At 39.0% G+C, this 24,750-nt stretch overlaps 1 protein-coding gene across 3 annotated transcripts in view; it reads right to left on the reverse strand.

The window, feature by feature from the left end:
* Positions 1-24,750, reverse strand: part of npm1b (nucleophosmin 1b) — a 28,231-nt gene continuing 3,481 nt past the window's right edge. The window contains exons 4-12 of one of the 3 annotated variants that reach the window (XR_003403024.3): positions 23,062-23,155; positions 22,814-22,908; positions 21,801-21,883; positions 20,000-20,054; positions 15,992-16,075; positions 7,662-7,769; positions 6,250-6,324; positions 5,064-5,247; positions 1-4,804 (exon numbers count right to left, since the gene is read on the reverse strand). Coding sequence is in view for 1 of the 3 variants with exons in the window: in XM_026918222.3 (XP_026774023.3) it covers positions 4,760-4,804; positions 6,250-6,324; positions 7,662-7,769; positions 15,992-16,075; positions 20,000-20,054; positions 21,801-21,883; positions 22,814-22,908; positions 23,062-23,155 (639 nt within the window). In the remaining 2 variants the exon portion in view is untranslated. Of the gene's footprint in view, positions 4,805-5,063; positions 5,248-6,249; positions 6,325-6,733; positions 6,975-7,661; positions 7,770-15,991; positions 16,076-19,999; positions 20,055-21,800; positions 21,884-22,813; positions 22,909-23,061; positions 23,156-24,750 lie in introns of those variants that run through there. The other 2 variants (XM_026918222.3, XR_004578461.2) reach the window with 2 other exon arrangements.

The raw sequence follows: 24,750 nt of genomic DNA on the forward strand, positions 1-24,750 counted from the left end.
AATGTTTCCTTGCTTTTTTATTACACTGTATCTAGGCAATGTGTTAACGTGTCATTTTTGATGTACGTGACTGCCAACAGCTAAACACACAGAGTTTGAACAGATAGATTGTACTCGAAGACACAATTGCGCACACGCGCACACACACACACCTTTTACATATACACAGACACGTGAAAAAACATGCACTTTCCACCTTTACCCAGACAGACTCATCTGCCGTATAGATGGATTATTAGGGTTTAACACGTATGCATTTGTTACATGGTCCAAGAAGTGCGAAATCCCCATCCAGCCATGTTGCTCTTGCACACTGCAGCTCCCTCGAGATGATCGCTGGAACATTTGCAAAGTACTTCATTCATGCATTTTCGTTCATGACAGTACATCTCACTCAGATTCAGGTGAAAGCACTAAACCTTAACAATAAGTCCACTGAGAATGAAAGCAAATCCACTGCTAGCTCTTGATAGGATGTGGTAGGGTGGGATGCACACAGACATGAAAGATTTGCTCCAGTGCTTTCGGGGCAGACTGCCCAGACTATGAAGAAAAGTCTGAAAGCATATCCTACCTATGCTTCATATATTGTATAGCCTACTCCAGAAGCAACAAACTAGACCTTCTGAGTCCATCAATACGACGTTGTTCTAATGTTGTGCAGCTGTCGGGCCAGTACTAGCTTTCCCCAAGTCCTCTGCTGTGCCTGTGCTGATGTGAACTCTCTCAGGTAATGTGTGTATGGCTCTGGAGTAGGTTGCATAATCCTTTCCCTGCCAGCAGAAAGAAAAAGATATCCTGACAAATGAGACTGATGGATTAATTATTCTGCACATATTGCACTGAAAGTGGCACAGAGGTGAAGTTGGGTCAAGCTTGTTAATTAAAAGATTTGGAATCATGACACACTCATTTCATTTTGCAGCTAAGAATGAATTCCTGAGCAACTCACATACATTTCCACCATAGTTCACCTGTCTGTAGCTAGGCAACTTTTTGGTTACACATAAATCTCCCTTGATGCTGCTGGATGTTCAGCAACATTTGAGGAAAAAACACCCTGGAATTAATACAGTTCATGCTGTAGATGAAAAGAACTCTCTGTTTGCAAATTCAGCTCTTGTCACCCTGTCCAATTATTATGAGATGATGAGATGAGATGTTTAGGACTATGTCCAATTTTTTTTTTTCCTCACAAGATGATGCAAAAAGTGTCAAAGCAGCCAACACATTTTTTCCCCAGACAGGTTCTAATCCTATAAACTGCCCTCAGTTGCAGCATGCAGTGCATCAGAAGCGACAGGAGCCCAAAACTCTATCGAGGCTGTGTTGATTTTAGAAATAACAGGGTTATATTGAGTCATAACAGAGTTTCAGAATGAGCATCTGTGAGAATAAAGTATTTCCAACCTTTAACAAATAACAGCCCACATGACCAACCACAAAAGCTCCCAAAGTTCATGACAAGACAGAACCAATCTGACCGTCAGGTCAACAAATACAGCAGTAACATTATGTTAATAATAAACATGGTAAATTAGAAAACAGGCCTGTATGCACAACAGTGCAGCTTTACAAACATGTTATATTAATTAGGAAAGGGACAGCACAAGCTCTTAAGACAAAAGTATTTACACTCACTGTCCACTTTAGGAACACCTTTAGGAACACCTGCACATTAATGCAGTGATCTAATCAGCCAAACGTGGCAGCAGCGCAATGCAAAAATAAAATAAAATAAAATAATCATGCAGATACAGGTCATGAGTTTCCAGTTTTGGTGAGTCTGTGCCCATGATAGCCTCAGATTTTGGTTCTTGGCTGACAGGAGTGGAACCTGATGTGGTCTCCTTCTGCTGTAACCCATCCACCTCAAGGTTTGATGTGTTGTCCATTCTGAGATGCTTTTCGGCTACTACGTAGTATGCTACTATTTAGGGCTACTTATACAGCTATTCTGTTTAGGTTTTGTAAATTATGCCATCTAGTTCATACTCCTATTGTACTGTATAGCTAGTGCTGTATTTATTGTAAGTGTGCTGCACTCATTTACATGCACATTTTACTCACTTGTTTTACTCAAACTAGTAGTCTTTTTTACCATTGCTTTTACCATTGCTGTGTGCTGCACCACAGTCCTAGCAGTATTACATTTTGGTCCACTGTAAATACATTGGATGAAAAAACTACTCACTTTAAAAAAAAAAAAAAAAAACCTTTCTGATTCAAAAATGACTCACTTATTTATGCGCAAATGATTATGTAAGAAAATTACAATGTGCTTTTCAAAGTCAGATAATAACATTTTTAGTAGATGTTTAACAGTAAAAAATATATATATACATTTTTTTTTTTTTTTGACAGCCCACAGGTTGAAAATCACTGCAATAAAGGCTTCTCAGGCTTTCAGCGTTTCAAGCCCAGTTCTTATTTCAAGCCTGGCCAGGCAGAAAGTTTAGAGCCCAGGGACACGGCATTCTTACCACACCTCTCTTAAGAGTAGACCAATGAAGATTAGTGATGGCGGTCCAACAGTGATCAACTCTTCACCGTACTGTCTGATCTGGGACATGCAGATATGTATCTTATGAGGTCTTTGAATGTGAACATGTCTTGTTGACTTTTTAGCATTTACAATATCAAATGATCCTGCTGCCAATTTCATTTACAAATCAGACAATGTTTCACATGTACAGCACTTCAGGTGAGTCAGATTTGATTAACCTTGATGTTTTCTCAGCATGTCTGCTCTGTACAAGAGGAAGAAGGGGAAATTCCATACACCTTGTGGCTTTATAAGGAGTCATGTCTACACACAAGCTGAGCACACTTTTTTTCAGAGATACAGGAATATGTATGTAACTCTAACGGGCCAGTAGGTACAATGTGTATCTGGGTAATGGGTCATTAATACTTAAGCTACATTAGGAGACATAAATCATACCTCACCACCATTACAAGCTATTATCGCCACCACGTGGTGACTACATGATGATGTAGATCATCTCACTTATGGAGGCAAAACCACATGAGAAATTATGCAATAAAACCCACATAGACTGTAACATAACTCAGGCCAGCTGTGTTATAGCACAGTATTCACAGCTTGTTCACAGTGTAATTTGAGTAATGAACTGTATGTTTAGGTAAGTATGTGTAAAAGGAGTTTCAGCACATTAAGGAAGTAATCTTCATCCCAATCTGGATCCATCATGGCCACCCTGAAAAAAGGTTTCTGTTGGGTGAGATGCCTGTGGCATGAGCCAGGTGCCAGCACAGGCAAACTACGTGAACTGCAGTGGCCATAAAACCTGCCTGCACAACAAAGATAACAAGACACAGTCTGGGGCAGGTTTATTTATTCCATTCATGCCAATGAAATATATATGTAAATAAAAAAAAAACTGCAAAATGCATTTTTTTTTTGAAGACTCTCAACTATAATGTATCTCACATGGAAAACACGGCAATGACTATTGTAGATGATTCGAGAGACTGGATTTATAGCACTGTAATTTGTTTGGACAGATCAGAGATCTTACAGAACTTGGATTCAAGCTATAAGATTATAGGGAATCGTTGTGCTTACGCATGTCTGTGACAAAAATGTGGCATTGTCAGGTTAGGCTTAAAAGCAACTACACAAATGCATTAGAAATACCATGGTTCAAGGTCTAAGGTATTTTACACATAGGTAACACTCAGATTATGTTTGCTCCCTTCCATGTTAACTGTTAAAACTCTTTAAACATTCAGAGTTAAACCGCCTTTGAAACATCAGTGAGTAAGTACAACATTAAACAAATACAATTAGAAGATGTAAAGGATTAAGTAATCCTATTTAAAATATTACAGTAGAAGTACAACAAAAGACAAACTCAAGAGTGCATTAATAATATGAAATACTAGAAAAATGCTGAAAAGATAATGGACATTAGCATTAACTCTGGAATTCAAAGCACTAAACGAACTGGAATGCTTCTGTGAAATCGTTTCACAATTTAAGCCAATGAATATTTTTTGCTGTCATTTTCTGGCAACAGATCGCTAGAAAGCCTTAAAAGATCACTTTATCTGATTACAGTACCTAGGCAAAGATACCTTGGCTCACCAAGATTTCCACCTTACAGAGAGCTATAGAAGCGCAGCCAGACGGGATTTTCGGAGCTACAAGGCTTACTGTGAGCCAGATGGAATCCTCAGTCAGACGGAACATTTGGGCCAGACAGAATACTCAGAAGCAGACGCAATCTTCAGCTAGATTTCAGTTGCCATGTTTTTACATTAAAATGAATAGCACTATTTACAGCAAATGACGGTCATTTTAAAACTATTCCAAGAAAAGCTGCCGAGAAGCATAAGGCTAACCTGCTCAGATACACCAGGAGATTCCTTCAGAAATATTCTTCCAATTCTTAAATTGTTGTTTATACTGCAATTAACCCCACAGATGTATTTCAACACAAATTACCCTACCTACTTCATAGCTGTCATACAATATTTACCACCATTGATGGAAATCCTATGTTCGACACATCCACAACACATTGGAGGGTTTTGTTAGAATAACACAAGGTAATGAGCTCTCTTTAACTACTCAGTGTCTTTCTATTTTGAAAGTCTCATTACACACAGAGGAAAGTGGACGGTTTCCATTAGAGTGGGAGAAGCCAGAATTCACAGCTGAAGGCCATCACTGGATAGTCCTCTGGTTCATGGGGGGGGACGCAAAAGGGGGTAGAGTCGCAAAAAGCTGCCATTACTTTTTCAGTGTTTGTACAAAGTTCCAAAGGTCTTTGATCACCTGCAAGGAAAGAAATGGAGAGAAAAGGGAGAGGGCGGAGCAAATAAAAACAGGCAGAGGCAGATGAGGGGGAAGAAAGAGAAAGAAAGGATAAGTTAGTAAGACTGGAATTGGGTCCCTCTCATATGGGGACTCATTAAGATGCTTAATAATTAGGGCAGCATGACTCAGTTTTGTCTAAAAAGACCCACATTAGTGTTACATTAGGATAATGGGCGCTGAAAGACAGAAGGGGCGGGCCCACTGGTCTTGGACATACCAGAACGTATGACTAGTGCCTCTCTCTGTCTCATATCTCTGCCTGCTGCCTGGACCAAAGTGCTTCCAGAGCTGGTTCCACACAGACACACACACATACACAGACACACACACACACACACACACACTCCTCCCACTCTCCATCAGAGTACACCTGCTCTGCTCCAAAGTTGGAAAACAGGGCCCTGCAGTAATGGATGCTCTGTTACCCAAAGGCCAAACTGCGTCCTCACAACAAAGTAATGGAGCTGACTCAAAGGGCCCCCTACTTTGAACATGTGCATACACACAAATACAGATACACGCAAGCATGCAATCTCCTACATATATACATAGTTTAATACGAGGATGCATGCATGTATATACATGCCTGATTTTGCAATAGGTCTGAGGGTGTACTCGTTTGACCTAAATGTAATTATATTTACAGTTAAATCAGAGTTCTGCTAGCCAGCAATCTTTTTTGGAAATAAAACAAAGTGTTTTACTGTAGGTCTAGTTGGTAATGATCTAATACAGTGGTTTATCAAGACTGATACAGTCATCTGCATTAAGAAGCTCGTCTTTTTTCCTGAAGTGGGAAAATCTGTCCAAATACTGATTATCTCTAATCTAGAAGCAAGTCGGTGAGGCCTTGAATCTGCTGAACTGCCTGGTACCAAAAGCATACTTTTATCCAGTTTCTTCATTAGACAGCGCAAGAAACACTTTACAGAGAACACAGGGGGCGGGAGGGGGGGATGGGGAGAGAGAGAAAGAGAGAGAGAGGCCGCTAAATCATAAGTAGAGACGTCAGCCTTGGCAGCTCCCTTCTCTCTGTGCTGTGAGAGGTACAGTCTTAAGCATATTTCATCGGCTACTCCACAGGCAGCGAGCAGCTCTAGAGAACCAAAACAACGAGAAGAACGAACAGGGGGAGGAACAGGCCGTGTCAGAAGCTCTTTAGCATGTGGCCCCTATGCTGCAAAAAGTCAAGATGCTAATGCATTTGTACTCGTGGGTTTGAGAGCCTACTCATCTTTCAAGTGGAAGGAACTTGGTCTTTCGAGTGAGTTTTGTTAGCTCTTAAATACACACCTCTACAGGACAACAAGGAACTATTAATGTTGAAAAGAAGAGACATGAGCTTTATTTAGCTTGTGAATACTAAATGGCTAACCAGAAGGCATAAGGATGGGGATACTTACTTGTTTATCAGAGATCTTTAAACCGTTCTTGGCGTAGTTCTCAAATTTCTGTTCTGTTTTTGGAAATGGCTTGCCCTGTTCAGAGAAAAACATTTTTAAATAGCGTCATTTTCAGCACCTCGATCCTCCACTGAGCTTGGAGATCTTGCTGAATTTTGGCCAAATCATCATTCTATTGACGAATAGGCTCAGCTGCAGGGTGTTGGAACTTCATATTTTTGCTGTATCTAAGTTCTAATTCAGTTTACATGACTGTTCATGTAAACAACTTAAAACATCCATATATACATGTACCCATTCTGCTATATTCACACTATTTTAAAGCAAACATCTTCATTCTTCATTACTGTTATGATAATCTAAAAAGAAAACAGTCAAAGGTTGAGCAAAGAACATTTTCTAATAATTTGCTCATGCTCATATTCTCCATAGTGCCAGAGATTTGGTCGATAAAATCAGCGCAGTACTAGTCATGACTCAATACCTAATCAGCTGGACTCTAGGGGTTCAAGGTGATGGTGAGGATGATTATCATGATTACAAGACTCTCCATGTGCAGCCATCATCATCAGCCTCACACTAATCCTCTCTGGAGCTCATTTGGCCAGGGACATCAATGCCCATCTCTACAAGAAAAGTCTGTACGTGTAGAGGTCAGCTCTGATCACTTGTTGATAGGCTGATTGAGGAACTGACTTGGCTGCCGGCCGATGGGATGAGACAATCTCAACAGCATGAAGATGAGAGAGAATGGTCACTGAGTCTCAGGATAATAAAAAGAATTATTAACATCTGACTATCACACTGGCTAAGTCCTAGCAGCTACATCATTTACAGTAAGTTCAAATCAGAGCCCAATGCCTGCCAAGAGAGAACATACTGAGATTCACAGATAAGAAGCTTCCGTTTCTCACTGATGAGAATCACTGATGAGAATAAACATCATGTAAAAAATGCGTGACCATAAACAATGCACACTGATGTTGTTGTGCCAGAAGTATGTCTTAATTTCTACTGTGAATACTATCTCAATTTCTACTGTGAAGTCTTAAATTGTATCTCTTTTTAATAATTCAAAAATATAACCGAATCACCCTGGAACATCATCAAATCAGTCAAGCTTTAATCTTGCTTTAATCTTCCTAATCTTAATAAGACAGTCTGATAAAGATAAAGGGACAGAAAATAGTGAGAGCTGAAAAGTCAAATATAAGTCAAAACTCTGACAAAGTTAACTACTGTAGGTAAAGTTAAAAAAAAAAGGTAATTTTGAGTAAAACGTCTTCAGGGAAAATTAAAGAGTCAGAGGAAATAAACCGCTTCAGGAGGAAGAAATTGACAACTTGTCTTAATTACAGGTTAATGTAGTCAGTAGCGAGACAGGTGGAGTATGAATGGGTGTATTTTCTTACCTCTTTAGCAGCAGTTGCTAATCTGTTCTTGACCTCACTTATGCTGGGCTTGTTGGGAGTCTTCCCAGAAGGTCCTGCTCCAGTCTTGTCTTTACCCTTTACTGCAACCTGTGAATAAACAAACAACTAAATCTGTCTGCAGCTCTCAGGAAAGTCCTTAGTGCAGCTCTCATGTGTATGCAGGTTTGCTTCCATTATGTATAACCAATAATACTGTGTACATTCATACATCTGTAATGTTGTTCCATTTATTGGGAGACATGAGCACATACAGAAAAAGGTTTTTAAGTTAAGTATGAACTGATTCAATAAAACAGTATTATCTCGAAGTTTTACTTTCAATGTTATTTCAGCAGCTCAGTGTTTTTTACAGAATATAACGCACAAATTTGATAAGTGATTGAAATGTTGGCAAAGGAAAAATGCCAAATAATGCTGATCTTTCATCAGTCCTTTTCTCAACAACCTGATTCCTGATTTATGTTGAGAAAACCCCAATGGCAAGGACTGTCATTGTGTTGTTGCCAGGAATCAGTCACTGAAATCAATCTAAGCCTAACAGCACCAGGCTTTATATAGTTCTATTAACTAATGGCCCAGTCAACCCAAGCAAGGGTACTGGAGTTGGATTAAAGTGAAAAAGGACACAGAATTCTCTACTAATGACATGACAGCACCTTCTGACAAATATGGCGGGGTACAAATTATTCTTTTATTGCTTCCAAGCAGGAGAGAACAAGCCCAAACTGCTCAGCAGCAAAGAGGGTAGGGACTCCATGCCAAGAGAAGACATAAAGGAGTTGTTTTTCAGTGTCGGGATCCTTGTTTCCCAATGCCCCAGAGTGTGAAAGAGGTCACATGATCACACAATCACAGAAACATGAGAGAAATAGAGATCACCAGCAGTGAATATTGGATGCACAACTACTAAAGAAGTTATTAACTGATGAAAAGAAAAAATGCTGTAATTGTCAATGCATAGTCATTTCTCCACAAAGTATCCACCTCAAGATTTGATCACAACTTAAATATGAGGCATTGTGGACATTCATTTTATAACATTAAATGTTGATGTTATACATATTTCTCTGGCAGGGAATCAACTGCAGTGCTGCATATAATTATCACATTTTCTTTTTATTTATTTATTTTCCACTTCCGACAAATGTTTTAAAACCTATGAAGCTATAATAATAGGAATTAATAATATAGGAAATAATAGTTACAGTACTATTTTCATATAAGAATAATTTAGAATAATTACATGTATACCTCTGTAACAAAAATATTTTTTTGTAATACTGAGAATTAAATGCTCAAATTTCAACATTTTGAAAGCTAGTGTATGTCAATATAGTGTATGTCAATAGTAGCCACTGTGGTCCTATTTGTAGCTAATCTAATCAAATTACAAAAACTCACTCATTTTTTTATTCAACTTTTTTTTTTACACAAGGTGTCAAAGTCTACCCATAGTAAAGGATGGCACATTCACAACCCTTGTGTATTACACAAGTAATGGCCTGTCTATACATGCTGCACAGCCTGGAATCCACTCTGATTGCAGGGTTTCACCGATGGACAGAGCCATGTTTTTACAACTGAGAGATCAGGGAATTGAAAGAGAAAAAGCATGGGAATTAATTATAGAAGTCTTTATATCTTATCTTAATTATTGACTAAACTACCACGTTAACCACAACTTCTTAAAAAAAATCCTTTCTTCCCTCTTTAAAGAATGACAGAGATCAAAAGGTATCAAATTGTGTCAGAGATCAAAAGGTATCAAATTAAAGGACAAATGCCCATGCACTCACACACACACATGCTCTTACAGTGCTGGCTATTTGCCATGGAGGCCTGGTGTGGTGCAGTCATTATAAAGCTGGGTGCTTTTTTTTTTCCTTGGGAGAGGACAGCTGTGGAGCAGAGACAGCTGATAGGCAGAGAGTGCAGCCAGCTTTTTAATTTTCACCAGACGCTGATTACAGATGCCAGGGGACAACACTTAATCACTAGCACGCCAGCATTTGATGTAATCGTCCATCCTGCACATATATACACACATACACAGAGCCAAGGCACATGGGTATGTCCTCTTTGACACCGCTGAGTGCCAATTCATGTAGGCTTTTGGAAGTTGTAATTGAGAGCAAAACTTTGGAACTTGTTTCTAGCCAGGAATTGGGAACACTGACGGGAATCATTACTATCATCATGGACCTGATTTATGGTACTGTGCCTGTGAAGGATGTAGGGTTAAAGTGCAGTGACCTGTTTATTTATATAGTAATGCCGAGCCACAGGGGAAAAATTTCTGGCATGTATTTATACATGTAGCGAATGAATGAAGTTTTTATTGCCATATTGGTAGGTATTAAGTGACTTCTGCTAGTTGCTTGCCAGGTCACAAACAAAAATTTCTGAATGATCCACTTGACCAGCTTACAATAACTAAATAAATCTGTCTTGATTTTATACCTTATTTTACGGTTATGTGCAAATCAAGTAAACTGGTTTAGCCTTTGAAGATTAAAGATGTGTTAATATCTAATCTATGATGGCTAAAAGAATGTGTCTTTAAAACTAACTTGGAGTTAACTAACCAGGGTTCATTAAAACTAAGAATGTTTTAGTGAAGACTGTTATTAGGTTTCTAATGCTGTCATATTAAAAATAGGCGTGAAATGTGCATTAGCGCTCAGGTATCCTGAAGAGTATTGTAATTACCAGACAGCGGTTTTACTCCAGCTGTTGATAAGCATTTTATGAGTCTCCCACCTGTCCAGAAAGAGCGACGTCATTCATCATCTGTTCCTCATCAACTCTCTCATAAGAGAACCCAGTCACCAACATCAGCGTAGAGATCCCATAGAGAAAAAGGCCCTGTACCGTAAACAACCTGTTTTGGATCTCTCAAAGTGTATCACTGCTGTACATGTCCAAACTAGTGAGACTAGCTCATTCAAGCTCATTTGTGGAATCTCGTCTAACTTTCCCGCAGTGGTCTGAACAGTAATCCAGCTCAATGGACATACAGCAGAGGGTGTTGAGTGTTAAGAAAAAAAGTTGTCTGACGCATTATAATCACAGAGTACTGGGTTTCCGCTGTCCTCAGGGCCTGCAGAAACATCAAACACCAAACTCTAATGAGGACTAATGGCAGAGGAGTGGCCCATCGGAAATCGGTGTGTGTGTATATGTGTGTGTGTGTGTTTCAGAGATGGATGAAGTGTCTAATCTTGGCAGTATTTTTAAAATCCTCTTTAAAACATACAGAATTACTTTATAGTTATCTGAACACACACTTATAAGCAGGTGCTCACACACAAAGACACACACGTGCACACACACACACACACACACACACACAGACACTATGCTCCAGGCTGTACCAGGGGATTAGCACTCCTCACGACAAGCTTTTCTAAAGCAAATAAGGCACTAACTTGCCCTTTTTATTGTTAGGTCAAGTGAAGGGCTACCAGGAGCAAAAGGAAACCAGGTTAGTTAAGAGGGGGAAACTAACTGGTGTGGATGTATGGTGTCTGTGTAGGTATGTGCATGTGTGCACGGCGATATACAGACAGTTTTAAAGGTGTTCCAAATGCCACAGGCAGTGGTCAATCCTGACCTGGGGCTGATTTCCACAAGCCAGAAACTGCTTATCTATAAGTGGAATGTATGGTCAAGTTTTTGTCACTCCCGCTTAATTTCAATAAGTAATGACATTAAGTGCATATTTCAGTTAACTGGTTTCAGTTAAATTGTAACATCTTTGTCTTATTTAACAGACATCTAGGAATCTTTCCATAGTTAGTAGTTCCCGCAAACAGGTACACACGTGTTCTGCTTAAGTATATATATGGACAATCTCTAGAACAGAGTCTGTTCTTTATTATCCTAAAGGTCTAATATGGATGTGATAGAGAGTCACTTACACCATCCATCTCTGTATGTCTGATTAAAACAAGCAGTAAAATCCATTCCATGGAACATAACATCAAACAAAAAGTTTGTCCACACATGCAACTGTGTACCAAGAAGCGTGGGTTCCTGGGGATCAGGATGAAGTCTGGCAAATTTATTTTAGATCCAGAGCGTCAACTACTCTGACAGAGCTTTGAGGTTTTCAGACTAGTTTGTTTTTCAGAATAAACTACAAATGACCCTTTAGATCAGATGTTTTTGGAGCAGAGACATATACCTCTATGCTTCAAACACTTTTGCAATTATGGACTAGGTTTGGTTTCAAAAGTATTAGACAAAAGTATAAGATCTGTAAGGAAAATATTCTACATCTTTTCATCCTTGACCATCAGGCCAGCTTCCTTAGGAAATACTGGATTTTCCCCATTTGCCTATTTCCTTGCTGAGTAGTAATAGCAAAGCATCATATCATTACCATTTTGTAAAGTGTGCATTCTACAAAAGGCCCCTACTATCCCAACCTTTTGTGTATTTCAGGGAAAAATGACAAGTTGTTTGTTCTGCCATGCCCCAGTGGAATTGGACGATGGTGTTGATCAACGCCCAGATTGTTTGGGACCTATGTCACAAAGCCACCAGTCGAAAGCCGTTTGGCTCGTACAGCCTGGATATAGAGCCGACACGAGAAGGCATATGATACACAGAAGTATGTAAGCTGTATCATCAATATAGTGCCACACTTGCTACTTGGAAACACATTCATCAATGGGCACACAGATCCTACAGGCAGCCCTTAAAGCTATGGGAGTCATGGCAACAGGGTGTGGCAAATCACTGCAGAAGAGTGTTTGAACGCAGAAGAGGAGACAAGTTCGGTTGGCACAATTGCCATTGGGGGAGCCTGATAAAAACACATTGTGTCAGCTGCCTTTGGTATCAGGACAGGTCTTTGGCGCACAGGCCCAGGAAGCATTAAATGATTGCCTCCTCCTGTCTGAGACAACAGCAAAACACATGATGCAACAGACTGCCCTTAGGCATTCGTCTGCAATGGTACATTATTCCCACAGAGTTGGATTTCAAAGACCGCAACAGTGGGTGGTAAACAAACATGGTTGGTTTGTAACTATAGATCTGAAGGATGCATGTTTCCACTTTCCAATTGCTGTGGAGCACAGATAATTCCTCTGTTTAAACATTAACATGTTTCTGGGCTAGCTTTAACACCCAGGGTGTTCACAATATATGAGAGTTGCCCTAGAGTCCCCACAACATTGAGGTCTATGCGTACTCTCCTATCTGGACAACTGGCTGCTCTGTGGACAGTGCCAACAGTAAGTGACAAACAAGACAGAGCTCTTGATCTAACATGTGGAAGCTCGAGGATTGAAAGTCAAATACCGTGCAGTTCATTGGCACAGTAGACAAAGCTGTCTCAATCATCAAGGTATGCCATACACCACCAAAATATAGACTTTCTGGCAGTGATGTCGACAGTAGCCATACTGCAAAAGCCCACAGTGTCTACTTTGGGGACCAGAGTTCATTCACGCTGTGGGCAAACCGAACAGTACAGCAATAAATCTAGTAATCTATCTGGCCTTGCGTCTGGTGAGGACTCCCAAGCGCAATGGGGTAGTGACTATCAGCTGGCAAGTCACTGACCAACTGTTTGTGTGCTTTGGGGTACACCATAAAGGGATTCCACTGTCTAAAGACAGGATAGCCCACTGGGTAAAGGAAGTGATGGCACAAGCATAATTGAAAGCAGATCAAGAGGTGACCATTAAATACCCTTTGATGTGTGCTATAGCTACCTCCTAGGCAGCACTAAGAGGACTGTTGCTTGTGGAAATTTGTGAAGTGGCAGCATGGAGCTCACGGTTACCTTTGGCAGATTTTACAGACTAAATGTTGCTTTGTTAAAACCCATGTGCTCTGTGCTGAGGTCAAGTGATCCTCATCCTCATTAAGCATTAATGCAACATTAAGACTTGTGTACAGAATATTTGCACCATGAGTAATTCTGACCCTCAACAGACAGCAGGATCAGAATGGTGAGCCATTCATCAGTAATTCATTAACACCCTGATTCTTTTCCTCAATAGGTCACAGTATTAATTAATTAATTCTTTGATTCGCATCCTCCATAAGAAAACACCTAACACTAAGAGTAATTCTCAGACTCAGTAAACTTTGGTATTTACATTACTTATAATGTCTGTTAGTGCCTGGTGAGATGTGTGACATGAACCCTGACAACAGATTATATTCTGACAACAGATACATGGCCTCTAACTAAATTATGTAGAATGGCAGGTTATGTATGTAACTGTGGTTTTATCAGCGGAGAAGAAGCAGGACTATTTGGCTCACTCAAGTTGAAGAGACAAGCATGACATGGTGGGGGCCTTTTATAGGCTGAACACGTTAGGTCACAGTCTGGATCACAAGGTGGTAATTTTTGCTATCAGTAATCATGAAACCAGCAAATAAGAAAACTGCACTAATTCCAAAGAAAACTTTTCCATTCCTAACTTCTAAATAGTAGGACACTACTTTTATCATTATTATTTTGTTTGGGTTTTTTTTTTTTTGGTAAGATTTTGCCTGTGTGGTTCTGCTTACTCATTTTTTTGGCATCCACATGTTACACTTTTCATGAGGGGACAATTTTAGCAAGAGGTGTGCATCGTAAAAGTCTTGATCAACTGGATAAGTCCTCATACTCCATGAGCTGTGGCACATCACCCAACCCGACAGATGATCAGAACAGAGCTCTGTGAGGCAGAAATGTCTATTGTACTTAGCTATTGAAAAATGTTACTGGAATTGGGAAGTGGTTAAATATGAGTAGAAGCTGAGAGTTGAAATCCCAGGAAGACTGGCTAATGCAATTCCCAGAAAATTATCAGGAGAGTTCATGTATCAGCAGAAGCCAACACATTATCATAATGCATATATGAAATACTGGTGGCCATTTGTACCCAGGACAAAATTCTTTGTCAAATGAATAGCACAGTTATTGGATGCAGGCATTTCAGAGTAAATTACCAGCAGACTCTGAAAAACGGATATAAGTAGGTGAAATTTTTTTTAAAAAATAAAATAAAAAATAAAAAAACAAGCAAGAGTGTGAAAGGAGAATTCCACCAAATGCTTATTGAGATATATGGGATTCATTATGTTGCATACTGCGTAACGGGACTTTCATGTCATGTGTGAATGCCTGTGTCCATGGTAAAATATGCTTAAAGGCTGTTTTTTAACCATTGGCACAAAATTACCTCCAGGTGATGTCTGCCTGGGAGGGGATAGGGCCAATCCTTTAACAAGCACTGAGAAAACATTCTTTGGGTCTGATGTACTAAGTTGTTTGTGCCCATTTTCAGGCACAACCAGGCTGCATTCTGCGTGAAAAATCTTTTGTGTTACATGCAAAGCTGGCTCTCCCTCATGCACATGCATATGAAGGGAGATTGCACAAAAAGGTGAAAGTCAATGCAAAAAAAATTAAGAAATGTGAAGCACAGCTGATTACATATTCCATCTGATCTACTAAACTTTGACTTTGAGCAATTAGTGGTGGCCAGTTTTATGCATGATATTGTCTGCTTCTCAAAATCAGGCATGAATTAGAGCCATGCGTGTTGCTCAGAACATTATAGCCAATGTTACCAGGTGCATAGTTTCCTGCAGAATTGGACAACTATTAAACATTGAGAGTTGTTTATCCCCATTTAATGTCATGAATATTTTTTATTTATGACACAACGTGCACTCATACATGATCATTTTTGAACTATTTAGGCAACCTATATGTTTTAATGTTGCTTGTCTATTGGGCTGCTTTTGTGACACAATGGGAGAGCATTTTGCAATCGCATCTTGTTTCATTCTGCACTATGCCTCCTCACAAGTACATCAGTTTCATGTTTGCATCTCAGCACTGGTGTTTGTTTAAAGTCTGAATTGTGTTGTACAATATTATGTTCAAAAGCCATAGGTTTTAGCTCTTTATCTTTATTAGATTAATCCCTGACAGAGGTTGGAGGGCAACTTTTTCTACTTTAAATTCATGAAATCTTGGCTTATCTCAAGAAAGAGAAAGGCTTCAGCTTTCCTATTTAGACTGTGTGACGGTAGTCTATAAAGATATTTTCTAGCAAAAGAAGCACTCACATTTGAAAAACCAAATATAAAGCCGAGACAAGATACATTGGCTAAAGTTTAAATGCAAAGATGTTAAATCTGGAAAAATTCATTTTGATAGTTGGAAGCGTTAAACATCACTTAAATGTACGTTTGATTCAACATTAAAACTATTTATTTTGTATTTTATATAATTAATGTTAGTTTAAGGAGTAAAACCCATAGTTAACACATTATGGGAAACCTACCTGGCTTTGAGGCTTCCCTGGTTTGTCATCTTTTTTTCCTGGAGAGCCATTCTGTTTGTCTGCACTCTTCTTTTTCTCTGGGACCTGGGCAGAAAGACAGCACATCACAACCTTTCTATCCTGGGCTTAAACAAAAGAACATGTGTCAAAAACAAAGAATCCCTCCAAATGTTAGCCTAGCTGTCTATAATGTCGAACAGTGCATTGTGACAGAGACCCTGAGGTCCCTGAGGTTCTGATTGACTCATTCTTTATCTGTGTAATTGAATACTCTTTTATGATCTTTTTTCGGGGAGGCTGTCAGTAAGGAGTGATAAAAGTGCTCTGCAATTTGTGAAGTGTGTTGCCTGTCGAGTCATGGCCTGGAGGGCTTACACCACACTGTCACTCCTCAACTCTGTGGTGGGAGAGGGGGAGAAAGATGCAAACACAAAGACAGAAAGAAAAAGAGAAAGGTGAGGTTACATGTCAGGAGTTGGGGGGTTACCAGAGAAAGGTAAGTGAACATGCACAAAAAAGCCAGAAATGAAAGTTCGACCAAAAGTGAGGCAGAAAGAGAGAGAGGGAGAGAGATAAAGGAATGAGAGGGTAGCAAGAAATGAGAGAAAGACTGAGTTAAATGACTGTGTGAAAGCAGTGTTCAGCTGTCAACCCCCCCCCCCCACCACCCCCCCCCCCCCCCACCACCCCCTCTAGGGCAGGAATCAGCACTCACAAAGCAGGTATGCACTCTAAGTCTTTGATCTCCTCACACACACATACACACACAAAAACTATTTCTCAGACATTACTGAACATATATCTCCTTTTACCCCATTTTCTCGCTCACACACAACGCCTCCCACACACATGCTAATTCACACATACAAGGCGCACACACACACACACACACACACAAACCCTACTCCACACACGAGCCGTACAAACCCACTTCCAGACATGCCAAACACAGTCTAAACACAAAAGCCAGGTGCTGAAGGAAAGACTTAACTTAGTGACAAGACGGAAGAGGGGATGGAAAGAGCAAGAAATGAGAGATCGGAAAGAAAAAAAAAGGGTGTTGAGTAATGCCATGCCGTGCTTGGTGACTTGGCCTCTTACAGTATTTAGTGCAGATACCTGCTGCGTGTCTGGCTGACCAGTAGGCATTTAGCCAGATTACAGAGGACTCCAGTTGTTAAGCTCCAAACAGCATGCTTACAGCGCAAAAAACAGATGGGTCCAGCGGCTGGATCAAAAGTGTTCATCAGTACTAAACAGACGCCTCTGTTGACTGTCCAAAAGGTTGCAAGTTTGACAAATTTTACAATGCTCATCTTGTATTTAATATATAAGAAATTATAATGCATGACATAATATGATAAAATGTTTTGTCTCAAAAGAACATGAGGAGTGAGTTTGTTACCAGCATGTTTTAAAATGCTAGAAAGGAGTATTTTGCTGTGTCCGAATTCTTCCCCATTTACCTTGAAGTGCACTGTATTGGGTGTAGCCATTTTGTAGTATTGTCCAAATTCTCAGTGGACAATGCACATTCCATGGATAGTGTAATTTTTTGTACAACTGACGCACCAAATACCACAAAAATAGCAATCTATTTTGGCCCAAAATTCAGACATCAGGATAAATCCCAAGGCAGCTAATACCAAATATATAAATGTAAATAGAAAATAATGTTTTTAACAGGTACTTGCTAATTAATATTTAATAAAGAACATCACTTACTATTTCTATAATTTTTAAGGTTTCAGTTTGCTAGGTAATTTGCAACATTCTAATTGTTCATGTAATAACGGCAGGCGCTGATTATGTGTTTCTGAAGAATCCACTAGTAAATTTTGTCAGTCCAGTATCTCTGTTAATAGTAAATGAGTCAAGGAAGAATTTCAAACACAGAAGTTGTCTCCTTCTCTGCTGATCTTTATCTCCTTCCTCTCTTCTCTCTGCTCTAAGGCAGACACTGGCACCTGCTGGCCACACTTAACACTCACAGTACTTTTTCGTTGCAAAAACAGAAATATAGGCATTGAAAGTATTGGAACGGCAAGGCCAATTCTTTGGTTTTTGTTATAGACTTAAGACATTTGGGTATCAGATGAAAAGATGACTATGAGATGATAGTTTAGAATTTCAGGTTTCATTTCCTGATATTTACATCTAGATGTGTTAAACAACTTAGAACATGGCACCTTTTGTTTGAACCCACCCATTTTTCAAGTGATCAAAAATACTGGAACACGTGACTGACGGGTGTTTCTTATTGCCCATGTGTGCCCTGTTAGATTGATTGTTTAAACATTTATTAGCTCTGAATGTCTACTCTTGGTTTGAGCCTTGGGTTTCGCCTATGAAGACTGCATTTGTTGTTAAAAATGATAAACCAACATGAAGACCAGAGAGCTGTCTATGGGAGAAAAAAGCAAGCCATTTTAAAGCTGATAAAAAAAGGAAAATTGACCAAGGCCATTGCACAAGCATTGGGCATAGCCAATACAACAATTTGGAATGTCTTGAAAAAGAAAGAAACTACTGGTGTATCAACAACTGTACATCAAACAGGTTGGCCAAAGAAAACAACAGCAGTTGTTGTCAGACTCACTGTAAGAGCTGTGAAGAAAAACCCCAAAACAACAGTCAATGACATCAGCAACAACCTCCACAGGGCAGGGGTGAAGGTACCATAATCCACTGTTCAAAAAAGACTTCGAGAGCAGAAACATAGAGGCCATACTACAAGATTGGTGGCAAACCACTCATCAGCAGTAAGAATCCAAAGGCCAGATTGGAATTTGCAAAGAAACACAGAGATGAACCACAAAGGTTCTGGAAAAAAGATTAATCTCTACCAAAGTGATGGAAGGGCCAAAATGTGGAGAAAGAAAGGATCTGCTCATTATACAAAACATACAAGCTCATCAGTCAAGCATGGTGGAGGTAGTGTCATGGCTTGGGCTTGCATGGCTGCTTCTGGAATGGGCTCATTAATCTTTATTGATGATGTAACTCATGATGGTAGCAGCAGAATGAATTCAGAAGTCTACAGAAACATTCTGACTGCCAATTTACAGAGAAATGCATCCAGTCTAATTGGGAAGAACTTCATCATGCAGCAAGACAATTACCCAAAACACACTGCCAACACAACAAAGGACTTCATCTTGGAAAAAAGTGGACAGCTAAGTCAATCACCAGACCTTAACCCAATTGAGCAAGCATTCCAGCTCCTAAAGAGGAGACTGAAGGGAGAAACACCCCAAAACAAATAACAACTGAAAGAAGCTGTGATACAAGCCTGGAAAAGCATCACAAAAGAAGAATGAAACAGTTTAGTGATGCTGGCTTGATGCAGCGATTGCAAGTAACGGATATGCAACCAAATATTAAGTGTTATTTAATTTAAGCCTATCTGTTCCAACACATTTGCTCACCTAAAAACTGGTCTGCCTTCTACTTTGTTTAGCACATCTAGATGTAAGTATCAGGAAAAGAAAGCTGGAATCAAACCCAAATGTCTTCAGTTTATAACAAAAACAATAGAATTGACCTTGCTATTCCAATACTTTCAGAGGGGACTGTATATTATTATTATTAAGATATTAACAATCTTTGCTTTTATGTAAAAAAGTATTTTGTTAAATAGTTTTTTTCTCTTAGGTAAATGTGCAGATCTGGTGGGTTTATGGGCATAAAGAATTATGATAAACTGGAATGTTTTGATGCTGATGCCATCACCCACAGCAGATGCTGTTCTGTGCTTATCCCAGGCCTTATACATAACTTTATACTTTTATATTCTTCTACTGCATACAGTAAGAACATATAAACCCATTATTCAGTGTCACCCAGAAGAAGATGGCTTCCGTCTGAGTCTGGTTCATTTCAAGGTATCTTCCCCATGACGACTCGGATGTTTTTCTTTCCACTGTCTCCTCTGACGTGATCATTAGGGATCTAAATCTACATCTGAATTTCATTTCAACTAAAATTCAACTGATTTGAAAGACTTACTTTCAGTGATGGTTTGGTGAGGCTTGGTGCAACTGGCTTTTCAACTTCATCATGTCTAAAATATATAAAACAATTAGGATTTCAAATTAAAGATTTGGAAATATTTATGTAATTTATTAGATATCTTTAAACAGACATACAGGCAGGTCCATAAATATTTGGATATTGACAAAGTTATTATTTAACTGTCTAGCTGTCTACTATGGTATACTGGAGTTGAAGTTACATAATTAACATCAGATCAAAGCGCAGACTTTCACTCTAAATTTTAGGGTATTTACATTCAAACCAGATGAACGCTGTAAGAATTAAAGCATTTTTTTATTTGTGCACCCCACCCCCATTAAGGGATCAAAATCTAATTACTAACAAACTAACAATCATAAATTATATTATCATTTTTAATACTTGATTGCAAATCTTTTGCAGTCAATGACTGCCTGAAGGCTGAAACCGTTAGACATCACCAGACACTGAGTTTCTTTCCTGGTGATGATTTGTCAGGCCGCTATTGCAGCTGTCTTCAGTTCCTGCTGGCTCCTGGGGTGTTTTGCCTTTCATTTTGCCTTTAGCAAGTCAAATGCGTGCTCAATTGGATTCAAGTCTGGTGATTGACTTGGTCATTGCAGAGCATTCCACTTCTTTGCCTTAATAGTCTTGGGATGATTTCGTCATATGCTTCGGGTCATTGTCCATATGTACTGTGAAGTGCTGTCCAATGGGCTTTGAAGTATTTGGCTGAATCTGAGCAGATATTATAGCACTAAACACTTCAGAATTTATCCTGCTGCTTTTGTCAGCAGTCACATCATCAATAAATAAAAGGGAACCAGACATACACGCCCACACCATAAGATGAGGAGGTATGCTTTGGATAATGAGCAGTTTCTTCCCTTTTCCATGCTCTTCTCTTCCATCATTCTGGTACAAGTTGATCTTTGTTTTATCTGTCCATATGGATGGTGTTCCAGAAGTGTACAGGTGCTTTTTTTTACGTTTTTGCACACTCTAATCTTGTCTTACTGTTTTCAAGGCTCACCAGTGGTTTATATCTTGTGGTAAACCCTCTGTATTTACTCTGGTGAGGTTTTCTCTTGATTGTTTCTCTTGACACAGATACACCTACCTCCTGAAAGGTGTTCTTGATCAGGTCAACTGCTGTGAAGGGGTTTTTCTTCACCAGGGAAAGAATTATTCTGTCACTCACAGTTGTTTTCCATGGTTCTACGGGCCTTTTGGTGTTCCTGAACTCACCAGTGCATTCTTTCTCTTTAAAAATGTACCAGATACTTGATTTGGCCACACCTAATGTTTTTGCTATCTCTCTGAAGGGTCTGTGTTGATATTTCAGCCTAATGATGGCTTGCTTCACTGGCAGTGACGGCTCTTTGGACTTCATATTCAGAGTTAACAGCAACAGACTCCAAATGCACGTGCCACACTTGCTATCAACTCTAGACCTTGCATCTTTTTATTTGTAAGTGAAATAATGAGAGAATAACACACACCTGGCCATAGAACAGCTGTGTAGCCAATTGTCCAATTACTTTTAAGGGACCAAAAGTAATAGAACCACATAAAAGTGCTGTAATTCCTACACCTGATTTGGCTGTAAATACCCTCAAATTACAGCTAAAAGGCTTGGATGCAAAGACATATTTATGGACCTGACTTTACACACTCATAAACCATAAAACTGTGTAAAGCATTAAAATGGCTGTGGATCTCTCAGTCTGTTCTGTTTTTTCAATATGTAAAATCTTAAATGCACAACTCAACCCATTAAGGAATAATGCCTCACTCATCACTATCATCATCCTCTTCATCTTCACTATCATCATCCTCATCTTCATCATCATCGTCCGAATCCATTTTGAGCTTCTTCTGCAAAAAGATATAAAAGTAACCAGCATGAAACAGAATCAATCAATCATTCTTGTTGTCCTAGTGAGCTTGGATCAAAAATTGCATATTCATTATTTCTGCAGTCAGCTACACAATTATTGGCACCATCACGTGTTACAATTATTTGCACCCCTTGAAATTCCTAAGAACATAAGATAACATGAAGCATGTTCATATTAATATTATATTTTTAAGTTCAAGTGTTTAAGAACTCTTAAGCAGTCATGACGACTTCCTGTTTCACTGGGGTAGAATTATGAGGTGATACAATGGCCAAATTCACTTAGTCATTCATCAACATGGGCAAGATTAGGAATATACAAACAAAATGAGAGGAAAAAATCAGACAATAGCTATAAAAATAGCTACATGTCTGAAAATGCCCACGTCCACTGGCAATAATTAAGAATTTTAAAACAAACAGAGCTGCAATGAGCCTGCCTGGAAAAGGAAGGAAGTGTTTGTCCACACACACAATAATGTGATGTGATTAGAGAGGCAACACTTTCTCCAAGGATCACAGTTGAAGACTTGCAAAAGATGCTGACATTTTGAAATCACAAAGTGACCAGAATTTTGACCGTTTTTCAGATTAAATTAGATTTAGAATTATCAGATAAAGTCCGTGGCATTTGTAACATTTCTAAATTCTAAATTCACTAAACATCTAATAATAAACAATTCCTGATGCACTCATACCTTGGTTAGAGATTGGAGTATTTAAAGTCATTCCACTTAAACATAAAATAATGAAATAAAGAATGTCCAAAAACCTTTGACTAGCAGTGTACCAGGAGATTTTAAATGAAAATGAAGCTACAATTTGGTGAATGGTTGAATCTTCCACCTGACACGGTTGAATCTTCCAGCAACTATTTAAAGTCAATGATATTTAAAATATTTGCGTACCAGTGGCACTTTTCCAGTGGTCATGTTGGATGGTCTCTTCACCGGTGATGTGTTATTCTCCTCTTCTTCTTCCTCATCATCAGACTCCTTCATGCCTAAACCACCAATGGGAGATTACATGACGCACATTACTGTCATGATGTGTGTTCAAAACAAAACTGTAAAATGAGATAATTAGCATAATTGTTTAATGAGGAATGAAAACTGTTTAATAAAGAATAATAGAATACCAGAAAAGAGCGACTTACTGACAAAATGTTGCCCACTGATGTATACTGGGCCAGCTCCGGACTGCAAACGGAACGTGAATGGGGGAGTGATTTCAAAACCCCCTAAACTTAGCTTTAAAAAAAAAAACACACAGAAAAGGGATTATTACCATTTAATTATCATTTTTATTATTGTGTGTTATTACCATGTTATTACATCTGTGTTACTGGATCAAGCTGAAGTTAAGTCAAGCTGATAATACTATTATATGCATCATTTATATACTGACAGTTGTTTGAGCTGATGGACAAGCAAGGGACTGTACAAGGTTAAACAGTTTAGGCTTCGGAATGCACCCTGACCTTTTATTACAGAGGTGACCCAAGGTACATGTTAACCAGGATACTTTCTGGAAACCCACCACAGTGCAAAAACTATTCAAACCAGATAAATTACAAATTGAAATAAGGAAAAGAAAATACAGTAGTGCCTGACAGTGAAAGGACCTGCATCTTTCATGTTTAGTCTTCATTTTCACAAACCTGTTGAATTCCAAAGCTGTGAGACATTCCGAACATTATGTACCAGTAATTCTCAGATGGACCTACAGTTAAACAAACTCTTCTTCAAAACACTCTTGAGCAATGCTGGAATCTCAGCATGGAGCCAAAGTTTCTGAATGAACATTCCAGGTAAAGGTAGGATACATGTGTCCATAGCAACTGAACGTAAACAGCTAATGGCATGCAACCGTGTTCTGGTTAATGTTTACATGACAGCCGTGTAATTACATTACATAGCAAGACAAAGAATGCTATTATCCAAAATCATCCCATAGTGTCAACCACTTCCTGAGTAAGTGCTGGACAGTAGCCTGTAATTTAGGTTCATTAAAAGCACATGTTTTAATTTGATTTGACATTTAAAATGTGTAAGAGACAAGTGTGTGTTCTCACTTTAGAGAAATAAAAGATGACAGGGAGTGGTGTTATTGGAAAATAATGAACGACGGGGTGGTATAACGTGGCCCAACATGAAGTGATATTACTTTTACCACCCTGAAATTATTTCTATTTTCCAATAACAACATGTTTCAACATGTACCACAGTCATGGGTCACAGTATTTAATTTATTAACTAACAAACAATTTTTTAACCACGTACAGTTACATTTAATATTGTGGAATGTACAGGAGACTCACGAAGTTAATAAGACAAAAAAGATGTCACACCTCTCTGCGTGTGACATGCTCCCCAGGACAGCACATGCTGTTTTCTTTTCAGTGTCTATGTGCCTCTTTGCATACTATGTAACGTGCGTGCTGTTTCAATTTGTGTTTTGTTTCTGCCACTGTCCTGTTATTGGTTTAGAACCTGATTGTTCTCACCTGTTTTCTGTTCACCTTTGATAAGTTTGTGTTCTTACACCTTCCTCTGTCTGCGTTCCTATGCAAAGTGTCACCCATGTTAAAGTGAGTTGACCTCCTTGTTCTGATCTGGTTCTGTGTTCCCAATTACAATTATGGAAATTCTTGTGATCACCCTGCCTGTATGATGTGACTTGAGAATGCCATTGATTGTGACTACGATTATTAGATTTGGCCTAATAAACAGCTCACAGATTTTACACACTTGAGTCCTGCCTCATCAACCTGCCCGTTACATCATGTTACTAAGAAATTGTGACAATTGACAACAGTACCAGGAATCACTGACAGTTTCCAACT

Source organism: Pangasianodon hypophthalmus, chromosome 7 (assembly GCF_027358585.1).
Source record: "Pangasianodon hypophthalmus isolate fPanHyp1 chromosome 7, fPanHyp1.pri, whole genome shotgun sequence".
Lineage (NCBI taxonomy): Eukaryota > Metazoa > Chordata > Actinopteri > Siluriformes > Pangasiidae > Pangasianodon > Pangasianodon hypophthalmus.